At 35.7% G+C, this 16,570-nt stretch overlaps 3 protein-coding genes across 3 annotated transcripts in view; all 3 read left to right on the top strand.

The window, feature by feature from the left end:
- Window positions 1–458: 458 nt before the first annotated feature.
- c2cd6 (C2 calcium dependent domain containing 6) lies at window positions 459–2,706 on the top strand. Its single transcript, XM_016266954.1, has 7 exons — window positions 459–494; window positions 624–757; window positions 1,053–1,181; window positions 1,259–1,303; window positions 2,229–2,297; window positions 2,416–2,507; window positions 2,595–2,706. Exons 3-7 carry the CDS (start codon window positions 1,095–1,097, stop codon window positions 2,704–2,706), a joined length of 405 nt encoding a protein of 134 aa, XP_016122440.1. The 5' UTR covers window positions 459–494; window positions 624–757; window positions 1,053–1,094.
- Window positions 2,707–4,018: 1,312 nt separating this feature from the next.
- On the top strand, window positions 4,019–4,967 carry LOC107581394 (polyadenylate-binding protein 1-like 2). Its single transcript, XM_016266953.1, has 2 exons — window positions 4,019–4,745; window positions 4,951–4,967. The coding sequence occupies exons 1-2, from the start codon at window positions 4,019–4,021 to the stop codon at window positions 4,965–4,967; spliced, it is 744 nt and encodes a 247-aa protein (XP_016122439.1).
- A 1,736-nt stretch (window positions 4,968–6,703) lies between these two features.
- Window positions 6,704–16,570, top strand: part of LOC107581433 (non-homologous end-joining factor 1) — a 19,919-nt gene continuing 10,052 nt past the window's right edge. The window contains exons 1-4 of the mRNA XM_016266990.1: window positions 6,704–6,890; window positions 7,724–7,939; window positions 8,843–8,981; window positions 9,059–9,117. Coding sequence (XP_016122476.1) covers window positions 6,723–6,890; window positions 7,724–7,939; window positions 8,843–8,981; window positions 9,059–9,117 — 582 coding nt within the window. The 5' untranslated portion in view covers window positions 6,704–6,722. The remainder of the gene's footprint in view (window positions 6,891–7,723; window positions 7,940–8,842; window positions 8,982–9,058; window positions 9,118–16,570) is intronic.

Raw genomic sequence — 16,570 nt, 5'->3', positions numbered from 1 at the left:
GAGACGACAGAGGAGACTGAGGACAATCTGGATATGCTGGTGCCTCGTGAAGTGCCAGTCAGTATTTATAGATAGACAGACAGACAGATATATTGACTGATTGATTTTATTTGTCCCCCCTATAAACTCCATACTGTAGTTTTGATTACAATTATGCTATTATACAATATGTAAATGGTAATAACGAGGAATGTCCAAATGTTTAGCAGTGTACATGCATACATACAGTACATGTATTTGGCACATGCATATATAAATTAACTGAAGTACACCAAGACCTCTATAGTACATTCATTTTGAAGCAACTTTGGTTATGTGCAAATGTATATATAGTTATATGTTATAAATATAGAGAGAGTGTTCTACAAGTATACCAGCAGTAAAATCAAAGCCCTTTCCTAAAGTGATGTACAATATGTGCCTACAATGCTTTTGCTTTCAGACAGGAGTTCTGACTGTACATATAAAGGATTGCAAAGTGTTTCCAAACATCTGTATCCGTATAATTTCCAGCATCTCAAAATAACATTTTAAAAAAGTTTGCAGTTTAAATCATTTTGCACTGAACTTATATATTTTTTTGTCATCGTTTTCCTTGACCACTAATCCATTCTACACAAAAGACTTTCAGTTTTTTCTCAGGATATCTGTTGGTGGAAAGGAAAAGTGCACCAAGCTTCAAAGCAACAAAGATGCCAGAGGAGGCAAAGCAGATTTCTCACTTTGCTTCGATGAGTGGAAATACTTCTCCATCCAGGTTTGACACTTCCCTGAATTGTTCCGCATCTCCATGGAGTGCACAGTTTCTGATGTGTTCGCTGAATTTATGTGTTCTGATCTGATATTAGAAGATCTGTATCACACAGTTATGTTAATATTATATGCTGTTTTAATATCAAGTTTTATTCGTGAACAACAGTTTCATCCAAAACACTGATAAAATGTATATCCAGCCTTTTTTAAGTTCTCAAAAATTGTGTTTGCATGATGTGCTTATGTATTTTCACCCAGCTTTATGCCTGTTTTTGAATCTTTTTTTTTTATTTATTCAGATACCTGAGCAGAATTCCAGTGCAGTGAATCCCAATCAAATCATGGTGGAGCTTCTTTTCTTTGAGCCAGCAGCAAGAGATCCTAAACCAATGGGCAGTGCTTTCTTCAATGTGTTGAAAGTTCTCAATGTATGACTTTGTTTTTTTGTACAAATTCTCAAACCTTTTGATGACTGACAAATAATGATGAGATTATCTTTATCCAGGAATCCATTGTCACTCACCAGTTTAATGTGATGCTCAATAAGCAGGTAACCACCAGGCTTACTGTTGTTTGTGCGTGTGTGTGTGTGTGTGTGTGTGTGTGTGTGTGCGCGCATGTTTTTGTGATTTATGAGGACACAAATTTGTATAATGACATGGGTATGACATAGGTATTACAACAAGAAGGTGATTTATGAGGACATTTTGAGTGTCCCCATATTTCAAAGGGCTTATAAATCATTCAGAATAAGTTTTTTTGAAAATCTAAAAATGCAGAAAGTTTCCTGTGAGGGGTAGGTTTAGGGGTAGGGTTGGTGTAGGGCGATAGAAAATACGGTTTGTACAGTATAAAAACCATTACACCTATGGAGAGTCCCCACAATTCACAAAAACAAACCTGTGTGTGTGTGTGTGTGCGCATGCGTGTGTGTGTGTTAAAAACAACACTTACATTTGGCATGAAATTTAAGTTCACTCTGTCTATGTTCTAAATGCACCATAATGACTTGTTTCTTTTTTTAACGTCATCATTTTTAGTCTTTGATAGGAAGTGCTAAACCTTCAGAAAATGTAAATGATCAATCTAAGAATATCAAATTAAGTATTGACTATACAGTATATCCTTTTTAAATGTATTTTTTAGGCTTAGCAATATTAAGTGTAATTCCTAACAATTAAACATTGAACGAAACAAAATAAAAGTAAATGTATGAGAAGTATAATTCAGAACTATATAATTGGTACATAATTGGTAACAGGTTTGCAGATTTATCCTAAGATAATGTATAACTAACTGCCCACCTTTTGTGCTATGTACATTTTATGGCTCATAATAGTTTATCTAACATATCAAAGAGTTCTCACTACAAAAGCCTGATATCTAATGATTTTAAAAACTACAGTCAAATCTAGGAAAGTGCCTTGTTGGGTTCACGTGTGAGAGAGAAAATATGATTTTCTGTTTGATTGTAGGTTGTTTGCAAGTTAGATGTTGAGATGGCCATAACATATGGGTCATTTGGTTATGGACACTCTCATCAGGTCAGTAATATTACTTAAGAATGCTGTAATGTTCTATGTATAAGCTCTTTATGATCAGTTAGGCATAAGCATTTTAGAATGATAAACTGATCATAATGGTGTTGTGGCTTTTCTTTAGGTGAAGCATCCTGAAAGGACTGTGGAGGAACAAGTGGAAAAATCACTTTTTCCCCGCTGTCCTTCACCCGACTACCTCCAAGATCCTGACTAGTGAGATTGCCTCCTAAAATAAGCATTGTCAAATGACTGATTTTTCATGTGAGCCACTAAACATGCTTCTTTTTTCTTCTCTTTCAGTAATGAAAAAACCACTCAGTCAGACATTATTTCTCATTTGATTCAAAGAGACAGCGAAGGAGGCAGAGATCCCACCGATCTTATGAACCAAATAGAGAAGAGAGGCAGGTGAGAACTATATTTTAATGTTTAATTCAGTGTACATTTTTCTAATGTCATAGGCTACACTGTGTTAATAGTAACCTCGGTAAAGAAATAGTTCACCCAGAAATACTTATTCTGTAATTATTTACTGAACCTCATGTTATAGTGACACCTAATAGTTTTTTTTTTTAACTGTCAACACAATGAAATAATGATGACAAAAGAAGGCATTTTCCAAATCTGTCTGAAAATAAAAATCAAACGTTTAAATAATCAAATAATTCTTAAAATATGAATTAATGTTTTATCCTTTTGATAAATACTGCTCTCATGCCGTTTACTCATGGTCAGTGTCAGTGTAATGTGATTATGTTGGTGCTGAAAGAGAGTGTTTGTTATACATTTTTAATTTTTTTTGTAAATGAAATAAAGCTGAAATACAATAAAATGTAAACATTTGATGAAAACTCTAAAAACACAACATTATTAAATAGAATTACAATTAAAGCTAAATAGAAATATTAAAAATAATAAAAAATTGCAAAAGCACAAAAAAAAAATTTCTTGAAACTTGAATTACATAATAAACTGATTATGTAAATAAATTTACCTAAAATTAAAAGAGAACATATTAAAAAAGAATTTGATGATTGAAATAAAAATGAAATAATAAATAAATAAAATATAAATATTTCATGAAAACTTAAAAAATGTAAACAAAAATTATAAATAATAATGAGTTAAATAATAAAAATGACTAAAACTGAAATAAAAATAAAGTTAAATAAGAATATTTGAAAAATAATAAAAATGACAGAAGCACATAACAAAATCACTAAAAATTAAAACCTTAAAGTAAAATGAAAACTTAAAAATAAAAGCTAATACTGGTTCATACTGACTGAACTTTTATTAAACTCTGTTGTTGCCTTTAAATACCATAGCTTTAATGTACTCATTTGATCTCATACATGTAGGGCATTAGTTTGATTTATTTTGCTATAATTAATGCTTATGACTTAATATTAATGTCTAAAATCAGACCAAAATAGCTTTAATTGTGTTTTACTGTTCAGGAATGTAGCTAAGAGGATGTCACATGATGATGTCATAATTTGGAATTTTAGAATGTTCCGCCTATAAAAGGAGCAAAGCTGTCAGATTCTAAATCATTTCTGACTGATGCATCTGACTAAGGCATTCCCTTGCAGATACAACAGTTGCGACAGTGATTTTTACTTAGCATTTGTGATTTGTACTCAGCCATTGTGAGTTCCACACAGCGGTTTGCTTTGGACCAAGAGCTTTCTGACAAAAATCTTCTTTCAGAGACAGTCAAAATGACCACGTGCTATGGTTTAGGTGAGGTTAAAGGTGAAAGAGACCAGTCGGGCCCTTTGTTTGTGGGTAATTTGCACCCACATGTAACCGAACAGGTGCTGCTTTCAATCTTCCTCCCGTTTGGACCAGTCTGTTTTGTGAAAGTGTGCAGAGACAGAGCAACCAACCTCTCTCGTGGGTTTGGCTTTGTTACTTTTGCACACCGTCTCAATGCAGAAAATGCCCTAGATACTTTGATTTTTTCTGAACTCTTGGGCAAACCCATGCGAATCATGTGGGCTCAACACGATTCCACTTTGAGAAAAAGTGGAATTGGAAATATAATTATTAAGGGCTTAGCAAGAGACATCGATGACCTTGCTCTATATGACACTTTCTCATGCTTTGGGAAAGTTCTTTCCAGCCGAGTGGTCTGCGACAGTAATGATCAACCTAAAGGCTATGGTTTTGTCCATTATGCCACACCAGAGGCTGCTGAATTGGCAATTAAGAAGCTAGATGGTATGCTGCTAAATGACCATCTAGTTTCTATATGCCATTACAAGCCCTACGAGGAACGTCAGGCAAACCAAAATGCCAATTCCAAATGCTGCAAAAAGAAAGACAACAGTCTTTATATATCAAACCTGCCATACAGCTTGGGCAGTGAGGAGCTGTGCTCCCTGTTTTCTGCGTTTGGATATGTGACCAGTGCAAAGGTTATTATGAACAACAGCCAGAGCATGGGTTATGGATTTGTTTCATATTCCTCGATTAATGATGCCATTATAGCTGCATCATTAATGAATGGCTATATTGTTGGTAACCGGCCACTGAAGGTTACTTTCTCCCATAGTGCAGAAAAAAAGGAAATAGAACCCTAGAGAAGAAAAAAAAAACTAAGCCTATTAAAAAAAAAAAAATTGAAATAAAATTCTAATCCTATCTCTAGTGCAAAAAAGGTCCTAAGCATATCCTATGCCGAGTGCAAATAAATAAAATAAAATAATACATTTAAATTAAATTAAAATGAAAAAATGTAAGCCTATCCTATCCCTAGTGCAAAAATGAAAAAATGTAAGCCTATCCTATCCCTAGTGCAAAAAAAAAAAAATAATAAAAATTCTGAATGATATCAATCCAAATTTCTGACTTGTGATGCAGCCTGGAATTAAGCCACACCATGTTGGCCCATCTGGCCAGAGGAGAACTGGCCTCCCCGACTGAGCCTGGTTTCTCCCAAGGTTTTTTTCTCCATTTCTCTTACTGATGGAGTTTGGGTTCCTTGCCACTGTCGCCTTTTGGCTTGCTTAGTTGGGGACACTTAATATAAGGCAATATATTGGATAAGGACTGAAGTGAGCTGATGATGCCATCACTGTTTTCTCCAGAGCTGCTATAAATAAATAATAAAATAAAAAAATGTGCAGAGGTTTTTTGTGTTTGTGTGTATGTGTGTGTGTGTAACAATTTATAATGATTCACTTAAAGAATCTTTCTAATATTTCCCCCATTAATTTCTGAAAAATCTTCACACATTTAATTTGTATTTTAAGATGTGGGGGTAAAAATGTCCCTTATTTTATACAAAAGTTAAATAAACAAGATCATATACGTGGCATAAATGTTAAGACACAGCATTGTCAATATCATGTGTTTTTGCTGTTTTGCCAACAAAATTCATTATGTATATATGCATCAGAATACTGTGCATAGATAGTCATATGACCATTTTCTTTTTATTACATTTTTGTTTGACAGTCATTTTACACTATTCACAATGTATTAAAAAGAGCTGTGCAGTGACTCTTCAGATCCCCCTTTTGTGGTGCCCCCAGGTTGCACAAGCTTTATAAAACTCTAGACAAATGTGAGACGAAGCAAGATGTTGTTCAGTTTCTGGAGAAACTGGTTATGAGACAGGAGCCTGAATCCCCCTGGACAACAAACAACTTGGAATCAGAAAAGCAACCAAACACATCAGCAAGTTCAGTCCAGTGGTATGTAACCCTGTAAACACACAAATGAAAGTTTTTTAATATGTAATCACTACCCTTTTAACCTATGACTCCACTTTCACAGAAAGAAACGTCAACTTAAAAAGAAACCTGCCACATTCTCCAACAGAAAGAATCAGAAGACAGATGATTATAAAAAGATGTGGTGTTTAGAGCAGTTCTTGGTCTCTTACACAATATTACAGCCCTTTCAGAGGCTTGTGAATGTTTTGCTTAAGAATGTCTCAATAAAGACGCTGGATAATAAATATTTTGTTTTGTTTTACTTATAACCTCCTTAATACCGAAGGCGTCTAGTAACGGAACTATTAACTGTTACACGTTAAATAATAGAAACGAAATAGTTTCATAATCATGGTTTGTCTAAGTTTGCGCAAGGCTCGTCAGACATTCTGACGCGAATGCAAGAATTATATATTATATTGAACTTATTAGGAATTGCAGAAACCTTAGAAATTGTACCGTGATTATACTATAGTAACTGTGGTAAAGTGTTTCAGGTGAAGTGTTTTGTAACCGAGAATTCAGGTTGATCTCATTTCAAAATGTTGAAAGTAATATATTTCATCTTTTCATCATTTGTTTTTAGGAAACATACATTGATATAAGAGTAGTAATGAGAAACCACTCATGTATTAACTTGTGGCTGTGCATAAACATGTTATTGTTTATTTGAAGTAGATTGTGTAAAGTGTGCTGTGGGGAAATGGAAACAGGCCTGTTTGCTCTCCCATGGGTGCCAGTGAATATTGGTGGTTCTGATCTACTGGCCAAAGCCTGGTTCGGTGACACACAGTACCGGGTTCTGCTGAGTGACCTGAACACTGTGTGGGACGAAGAAATGACCGCAGGTGACATCCAGAGTCGAGCACAGGCAAGAACGTACAACACTGCTGCTATCTAGTTGAAGTGATTTTAATTAAATACTTAAATTGGAGCTTTATTAGATCTTATAAATTCCTTATATTCTATAACATGAAACACTGAGGAGACAAAACACACTCAAGACAATGTATTTCCGTTCAACTAAAATCACTGAAATGTGCAAAGCCGATAAGAATGAAATGTTTCTCAGTACTATAGTGTATATAGGATTGTATCACCACAATATTCAGTTCTAAGGGAATTCTTAGCCTGTCAATATTTCATACTGATTTCATCTCTTTTTCCTCTCTTCCTCTGTAAGAAAGGATCTGAATAAGCGTCTGAGGGCTCCTACACAAGCGTTCTCTCATCTATGTTTGCTCTCCCATGGGTGCCAGTGAATATTGGTGGTTCTGATCTACTGGCCAAAGCCTGGTTCGGTGACACACAGTACCGGGTTCTGCTGAGTGACCTGAACACTGTGTGGGACGAAGAAATGACCGCAGGTGACATCCAGAGTCGAGCACAGGCAAGAACGTACAACACTGCTGCTATCTAGTTGAAGTGATTTTAATTAAATACTTAAATTGGAGCTTTATTAGATCTTATAAATTCCTTATATTCTATAACATGAAACACTGAGGAGACAAAACACACTCAAGACAATGTATTTCCGTTCAACTAAAATCACTGAAATGTGCAAAGCCGATAAGAATGAAATGTTTCTCAGTACTATAGTATATATGATTGTATCACCACAATATTCAGTTCTAAGGGAATTCTTAGCCTGTCAATATTTCATACTGATTTCATCTCTTTTTCCTCTCTTCCTCTGTAAGAAAGGATCTGAATAAGCGTCTGAGGTCTCCTACACAAGCGTTCTCTCATCTATGTTCTGTGGCACGGCCTTGTTTCTCCAGTGAAGATGATGATCAGATTTCTACTGCACACGTTACTCTTGAACAGCATGGTGGCAATCTAACAGTCAAGCTCAAAAGTGAGCTGGCTGGGTTGCCATTCTACTGGGAGTTTCGCTGCACCACAACACCTGTTGGCGTGGTATGAACCTTATCTGATAAAAATAATGTCTGCCGCTGTGATGTAACATGGTTTCAAATGTGTTTGAAACATTTAATCTATTCTTTTAACCCTGTGAAGCCTGACATATGAAATAATAGTCAGAAAACTGTAATTGTTTTGAAATGAAGCAGTTTTTTTTAAACAAATGGATTGATGGATATAAAGTTTGCTGATGTGTTTTCATTGAGTATCATATTTGATACATAAGACTTTTATGGCTCATATAGTATGATACAGGAGAAAAAAAATAACAAAAATAATCAATTTGGCGCAGTTTGCTAATATTTATATTGCCAAAAGATGAAATTCTGCTACCTTGTAATGAAAATCAGTGAGATCTTTTATAAAAGTACAATAGAATACATACATAAAATGCATGTAAATATCAGTTGTCACTCTATATCTACCAAAAATATGTTTTAGTAAGATTATATTTAAATGCTTAGTTTTATCAGAGCTCTGTAGGTTTTATTGCGAGGTCAAAACATATAGTGCAATGCAGTACAATGATGGGAGGATATAATAAGTGTTCCACAAAAGCCTGATGTATCATTTTTGATTCTCAGATTTTAACAAGATTTTCACAAATAAAAAAAATTAGTCACCCAAGTAGCTTCAGTCCAGCAAGTGTTCATCTTAAAATATTACTAACAATCTAAAAGTTATTCTACATTTACTTAATGAAAATCATTAAATATTTTTCATCAAAAAGACACATCTTGAAGGTGGACATTTTTAGAATTATAATAAAATGCTTTTTACTTGTTGAAAAAAAAGTACAAACTAACAACCAAAAGGCAGAAGGCATAAAGTAGATTTGTAGGCTCGAGGCCTTAAAAATCAATGTATCAAATATACAGTACGTTTCTGCTTGTGAATCAGGTGTGCAGACACCTGGTGCGCCCCCTGCTGGCAGTGAGTAGAGTCCTACAGCAGCAAGTGGAGGATCTAGCTGCTCTTCTGGCTCGGAAGGACGCAGAGATACAGGACTATCAGGAGAACAGAGCTGTCCTAAGTAGAGGTAACAGTCGCATCTAGCATTCTCTCTTATGTCTGTTTTTAGCTTGCAGACACTCATCTAAAACTCTGCCCTCACAGCCAGACTACATACGGAGCCGTTTGAGGTGCACAGGTACAGGGAGAACGTCTTCACACAGGTGCGAAACATTTTTACATTCAGTGTCCTGCTAAATTTACCCAGTGTAAACAAGCTCCGTCAGAACTAGCATGCATGTGACACCGTGATTCAGTCACATGTATGTACTGAAGCCAGGCCCCTTTGCTGCTTCTAGGGTTTGTTACGGGAGAGAGAACTGTGAAAGCTAGACATGAAGAGAGACTGGATCACTGTTTGACTCAGAGCTGAGGGTCACCACACACATGCATACACACACAGTGTATAATTAGGCTGTGGTTTTTGCAGTGACAGCTCAGTTGTAGCGTTGCCTCACACTGAACTGTCTATTGACTGGATCATGTTTTATTTCTTTTCCCGCCATAGGTGTGTGTGTTTTAGAATTTCCTGCTTTTTTAGCGATGAGTGGGATTAGAACTGGGCAATATGAGGTAAAACTAAAGCGTTTATACAGTGGATGTACAGTGGGGTCCACTTTTGAAGAATTTTATATTTTTCTAATTAAATTATTATTATTTTTAAATTACAAAATATATTATCAGTTTAACAATTTGAGTGAATACCTGAAATAAATGTCAATATTTCATAAAATGAAATATTAAAAAATAAACATTAAGCTAGTTGCAGCTTAAGCAGCACTTCCTATTTCCATTTAATTTTTTTTATGATTGTGGCAATAGACTACTATACTAAATTAGTACTAAATAAGTACTAAAATAGCACAGCTGCAAAGATGTTCACATGATCAATGTCACTAATGTACAACCCCAGTTCCAGAAAAGCTGGAACGTTTTGTGAAATGCCATAAAATCAAGAGTTATTTTTCACATTTTTTTAATTGACTAAAGTGCAAAGAAAGACATTTCCAATGGTAGAACTGGGCAATATGAGGTAAAACTAAAGCGTTTATACAGTGGATGTACAGTGGGGTCCACTTTTGAAGAATTTTATATTTTTCTAATTAAATTATTATTATTTTTAAATTACAAAATATATTATCAGTTTAACAATTTGAGTGAATACCTGAAATAAATGTCAATATTTCATAAAATGAAATATTAAAAAATAAACATTAAGCTAGTTGCAGCTTAAGCAGCACTTCCTATTTCCATAAAAAATTTTTATGATTGTGGCAATAGACTACTATACTAAATTAGTACTAAATAAGTACTAAAATAGCACAGCTGCAAAGATGTTCACATGATCAATGTCACTAATGTACAACCCCAGTTCCAGAAAAGCTGGAACGTTTTGTGAAATGCCATAAAATCAAGAGTTATTTTTTATCTTTGTCCTTCACATTTTTTTAATTGACTAAAGTGCAAAGATTTTCATTGGCCAACTTAATTTTATTTTGTAAATATAAATGCATTTTGATGGCTACAACACACTCCAAAAAAGTTGGGACAGAGGCATGTTTAACACTGTGTGAATTCACCTTTCCTTTTAATTACACATTTGAATCATCTGGGAATTATGGATGCTAATTTTCAAAGTTTTGCAAGAAAAATTTTTGCCCAGTCTCGCTTGATACAAGACTTCAGCTGCACAACAGTCCATAGTCATTGTTGTCTGATTCTCCTTTTCATGATGGGCCATATATTTTCAATAGGAGACAGATCTGCTCACATCCAGTCACATCCACATGTGTCTACCGAACCACGCTGTTGTAGCACATGCAGAATGAGACCCGGTATTGTCTTGATCTAATAACCATGGACTTCCCATGAAAGATGTCATCTTGATGGCAGTATATGTCTCTGTACAATCCCAATATATGCCTCCATGTCAATAGTACCTTCGCACATATGCCAGTCACCCATGCCGTTTGCACTGATGCACCCCCATACCATGACAGACGTTTGCTTTTGCATCCGTCGCTGATGAAAGTCTGGAAGGTCCCTTTGGTCTTTGGGACTGAGAACTCAACGTCCTTTTTACCCAGAAACAGGTTGAAATGTGGACTCATCTGACCACGGCACACATTTTCACTGTCTTTTTGACTATCTGAGATGAGCTCTGGCCCATCACTGCATAAAATTGATGTATGGCTTTCTCCTAGAGTAACAGAGATTCAAGTTGCATTTCTTGATGCAGCAGCAGGCTGTGTTAAGTGGCAGCGGTTTTCCGAAGTACTCCTGAGCCCATGTGGTTATATTTAACATCGCAGCATGACGGTTTCTTATGCAATGCCATCTGAAGGCTCAAAGGTCAAGCGCATTCAACTGAGGTTTCCTGCCTTGCCCTACACAGACTGAGATTTCTCTGGATTCCCTGAAACTTTTCACAGTATTATGTATGGTAGTTGGTGAAAGACCTCAATTCTTTGCGATTTTTCATTGAGAAATTAGAGTTTTGACTTGTTTGACCCTTCTCTCATGAAATCTTAAGCAGCACTTCCTATTTCCATAAAAAATTTTTATGATTGTGGCAATAGACTACTATACTAAATTAGTACTAAATAAGTACTAAAATAGCACAGCTGCAAAGATGTTCACATGATCAATGTCACTAATGTACAACCCCAGTTCCAGAAAAGCTGGAACGTTTTGTGAAATGCCATAAAATCAAGAGTTATTTTTCACATTTTTTTAATTGACTAAAGTGCAAAGATTTTCATTGGCCAACTTAATTTTATTTTGTAAATATAAATGCATTTTGATGGCTACAACACACTCCAAAAAAGTTGGGACAGAGGCATGTTTAACACTGTGTGAATTCACCTTTCCTTTTAATTACACATTTGAATCATCTGGGAATTATGGATGCTAATTTTCAAAGTTTTGCAAGAAAAATTTTTGCCCAGTCTCGCTTGATACAAGACTTCAGCTGCACAACAGTCCATAGTCATTGTTGTCTGATTCTCCTTTTCATGATGGGCCATATATTTTCAATAGGAGACAGATCTGCTCACATCCAGTCACATCCACATGTGTCTACCGAACCACGCTGTTGTAGCACATGCAGAATGAGACCCGGTATTGTCTTGATCTAATAACCATGGACTTCCCATGAAAGATGTCATCTTGATGGCAGTATATGTCTCTGTACAATCCCAATATATGCCTCCATGTCAATAGTACCTTCGCACATATGCCAGTCACCCATGCCGTTTGCACTGATGCACCCCCATACCATGACAGACGTTTGCTTTTGCATCCGTCGCTGATGAAAGTCTGGAAGGTCCCTTTGGTCTTTGGGACTGAGAACTCAACGTCCTTTTTACCCAGAAACAGGTTGAAATGTGGACTCATCTGACCACAGCACACATTTTCACTGTCTTTTTGACTATCTGAGATGAGCTCTGGCCCATCACTGCATAAAATTGATGTATGGCTTTCTCCTAGAGTAACAGAGATTCAAGTTGCATTTCTTGATGCAGCAGCAGGCTGTGTTAAGTGGCAGCGGTTTTCCGAAGTACTCCTGAGCCCATGTGGTTATATTTAACATCGCAGCATGACGGTTTCTTATGCAATGCCATCTGAAGGCTCAAAGGTCAAGCGCATTCAACTGAGGTTTCCTGCCTTGCCCTACACAGACTGAGATTTCTCTGGATTCCCTGAAACTTTTCACAGTATTATGTATGGTAGTTGGTGAAAGACCTCAATTCTTTGCGATTTTTCATTGAGAAATTAGAGTTTTGACTTGTTTGACCCTTCTCTCATGAAATTTGGCACAAAGTGATGAGCCATGATCCAGCTTTGCTTGCAAAGATCGAGATGCTCCTTTTATAACCAAACATGATACCCTCACCTATTACCCATTCACCTGCTTACTGTGAACGGTTTCAAAACAGTTTAGTTAGGATATTCTATAACCTTTTCACTTTTATTTTGCCTCTGTCCCAACTTTTTTGGAGTGTGTTGCAGCCAACAAAATCAAAATGTGTTTTTATTTACAAAATACAGTACATTTAAGTTGGTCAGTGAAAACTTTGGCAATCTTTTCTTTGTACTTTTGTCAATTAAATAAAAGTTATAGAGAATAAACAAATCACATATTCTCGATTTTAATACATTTTACAAAACGTTCCAACTTTTCTGGAACTGGGGTTGTACTTATTTGGTTAGTGATGTAGAAATAATGCAGAATCTTAAATATTTCCGTACATTTTGTCTTCTCATTTTTTCCCCCCAAAAATTTCAACATAGATACACCTATGTATTTTATTGATACATTTAAATGTTTACTTTCATGTTTACATTAAGATTTTTAATCTCAAGTTTTCAGTGTGAACAGTGTCGGACTTCATTAATGGATAAAATTCAACTAATGTGTGGTCTTTTGACTGGCTGTTTTACAGTGTCTTTGAATATGGCTCCTCCTGAACTATGCATTTGATAGTATTGAATAATATTTGTAATAATAACATTGAATTAATATTTGACACTAATGTCAGACATATGATTCACTTCTTTTGAATAATCTGATCTGTTGGTTTACGTCCAATCAGGTTGTAAAGACTTCAGTTGTAAAGTATTTAATTTAGTAGCTGATGGTCACCTTCTTTTTATTTGTTTTTAAGCCTTTTTTCACTGAATATTCAGCAAAACAGTAGCTGTATCATGACATATTGTCATATACGTATAACTACTCATACCAGGGATTTGGTCATACCACCATTCCTAAGCAAGAATGCCAGTCAATCACGCTTCTGACCGCTCTGCCTTACGGTCATTACAAACACACTGACCACAGTGGGAGGAGCCAAAGCCGCAGTCATAATTTAGACCAGAACTGTGTGTTTATGGGGGACACTTTTTGTTTTCTTGATGAGTAATGTTTTTGTGGCTGCGAGTTATTTATTGGATTCAGCCATGAGTGCTGGCAGCCGTGTTTTCTGCGCGAGGTGAGTCCTTTGATAGGCCTATGTTTGATCTCTGTCAGTGTGTATGTGTGAGTCCTCCGGTATTTCTCACTGGCCTGGTGAATGTGCAGTCAGATATGTGTGGCTTGACTTGGTGGTGTGAGAAAAGGATATGAGTCTGCTCACCCACTCGCCCACTGTACCAAACACTGACTTACTAGTCGCCCCTTAAAGGGTTAGTTCACCCAAAAGGATTAGTGACGAATGCAGAGAGAGAACAAAACAAAACACCGGTCACTAATTAGAAATACAAACCTAGGATTTGCAAAGAAAAATGTCGGAGGATTTCGATATAAACCAAGAGGAGACTACTTGCTAAAGTAAGGAAACTTTGCTTCCTTTGCTCCTATAAACAAACTCGCGAGACTAGCATACCTCAGAGGCACGCGCGCTGCGCATACGTGCTACGTCATCCGCCGGACCTGCTTCAGTGTATGACAGTCAGCGGAAATGAGAGAAAAGTGTTTATTACGTTTGAAATATGGATATTTTTCTTTAAAAAACACATGGATTCGCTACAGGGGGCCTTTATTCATCCCCCGGAGCCGTCTGCGGCACATTTTATTATGAATGCGCAAGCTTTATTTGACGACTTGTGAACTGCAACACCCGCTGACTGCAATGATAGAGCTTGGAATAGCCAGGACAATTTTTAATATAACTCATCTGAAAGAAGAAAGTCATATACACCTAGGATGCTTCGAGGGTGAGTAAAACACAAGCTAATTTTCATTTTTGGGTGAACTAACCCTTTAAACAGGTGGAATTCCAACCCACGGTGACACAAGTGTTAGATGTATTACTACATAGCTTTCACAGCTGATAACAATAACATACAGTTTGTGTGTGTGTGTGTGATTTTTCAGTATTATTTACACCGGATCTGCATTTTTAGGTTTAAAAAAATATTTGATATGAAAAAATATAGCTTGGTAGACAACTAGGAGTGAACTTTGTTTTCAAGTCAATGAATTTGTGAAAGCTGAATGTAACATTTTTGACAAGCCAAACATTTAGGCCACACAATTAACTTAATTCCATAAAATAAGTATAACTACTCAAAAATAATTCATTTAATAATCACTCAAAAATCAAACATATTTTCTGCCCTTATTTAAGTTTGATGAAATAAATGTTTAATTTTCCAATAAAATATGAACATTTTGATACATTAAATATTAAGCAGCACAACTATTTTCAACATAGATAATAATAAGAAATGTTTCTTAATTATTGAAAGATAATGTGACATTGAAGACTGGTGTAATGGCTTCTGAAAATTCAATTTGCAATCACAAATAAATTATACTTTAAAATATATTCAAACAGAAAACAGTTATGTTACATTGTAATTATATTTCACAATTTTTACTGTATTGTTGATTTAATAAATGCAACCTTGGTGAGCATAAGGGACTAAAAAATTACCAACTCCTATATAAGACCAGTGTAGTGTATAATGTATAATAGCAAATATACTGTATTTACACTACATAGAAGTTGAAAATGGTGATAAACTGCAGAATTGTCCTAATTAATTAAATCACTTCAGTGAATTAGACTTTGAATTAGATTTTTTTAAGTGGCAATAATTGTCATATTTGCTTTCTCCATCTCAGAGAAATTATTTAAATGATTTATTAATTTATCATTATTAGCAGAAATGGATAAACCTTTAAAAAAGGAGCACATTCGCTACCTCCTAGTCCATGGTTTGGAAATGCCTCCAGATTTTTAACAATACTTGTTGTGTCTATTGAAATGTGAACTTTCACGTTTTTTTATTTTTTATTTTTGGACATATCAAAGTCATTTGACTGCCGCTGTCTCACAATACAATGGGAAATTCCACTCCACTCTGAAGAATCATTTAAGACCCAAGTCAGAATTAAAATGAAGGTGTGTTTGGAAAAATGTCTCACTGAAATGCCAAACAAACATAGCAAGTCTCTGGAAAAATAGAGGCCGTTCTTAAGATTCCTGATCGGCAGAAGCCTGGATGAGAGTGTGTTTGATGGATAGATGGATAGGCCTGTTTGAAGTGCTGTCTTTAACCGGTCAAAACTTAAGAGAAGACATGTTCCCATGAGTTCGTAAAGTTGAGTTTGAAAGACTGAGAATGTCTACCCCAGACCGGTGACGCATGCTCAGGTTTTGTGAGGGGAGAGGAGAGTGTGAACGTTTACTTTGTGTTTTGAGTGGGTGTGTGTACTTAGCTTGATTAACACAAAGACTTGTTTTAGGGTCAGTATTAGTGTGCATGCCGTCCTCTTTGCAGGTCTTTTGGGGTTGAATGTATTTAGGTGTGAAAGTGTTTCAGTGACGCAAACTGTTGTTTTTTTTAGGTTTGAGGCATAAAAAGAGAAAATTTGACCGGGTGAGTTGAGAAACCAGTTTGGGTTTGGCACTGACAGTGTGACCCTTCCCACCTCCACACCGAAAGACCAGCAAAAACACCCCAAACCATCCTCTATCTGAGACATATATACATTTAGATGTCTTTCTTCACATGGTTTTTGTCCAAGTTATTACTATAAAGAATGGGCAAATTTAGTTAGAGAGTTTAGATATTCTTATGTTCTGCATTTATTTGATCAAAACTACAGTA

Source organism: Sinocyclocheilus grahami, unplaced genomic scaffold, assembly GCF_001515645.1.
Source record: "Sinocyclocheilus grahami isolate Dianchi unplaced genomic scaffold, SAMN03320097.WGS_v1.1 scaffold34.1, whole genome shotgun sequence".
NCBI lineage: Eukaryota > Metazoa > Chordata > Actinopteri > Cypriniformes > Cyprinidae > Sinocyclocheilus > Sinocyclocheilus grahami.
This window is presented reverse-complemented; position numbering and strand designations above follow the sequence as displayed.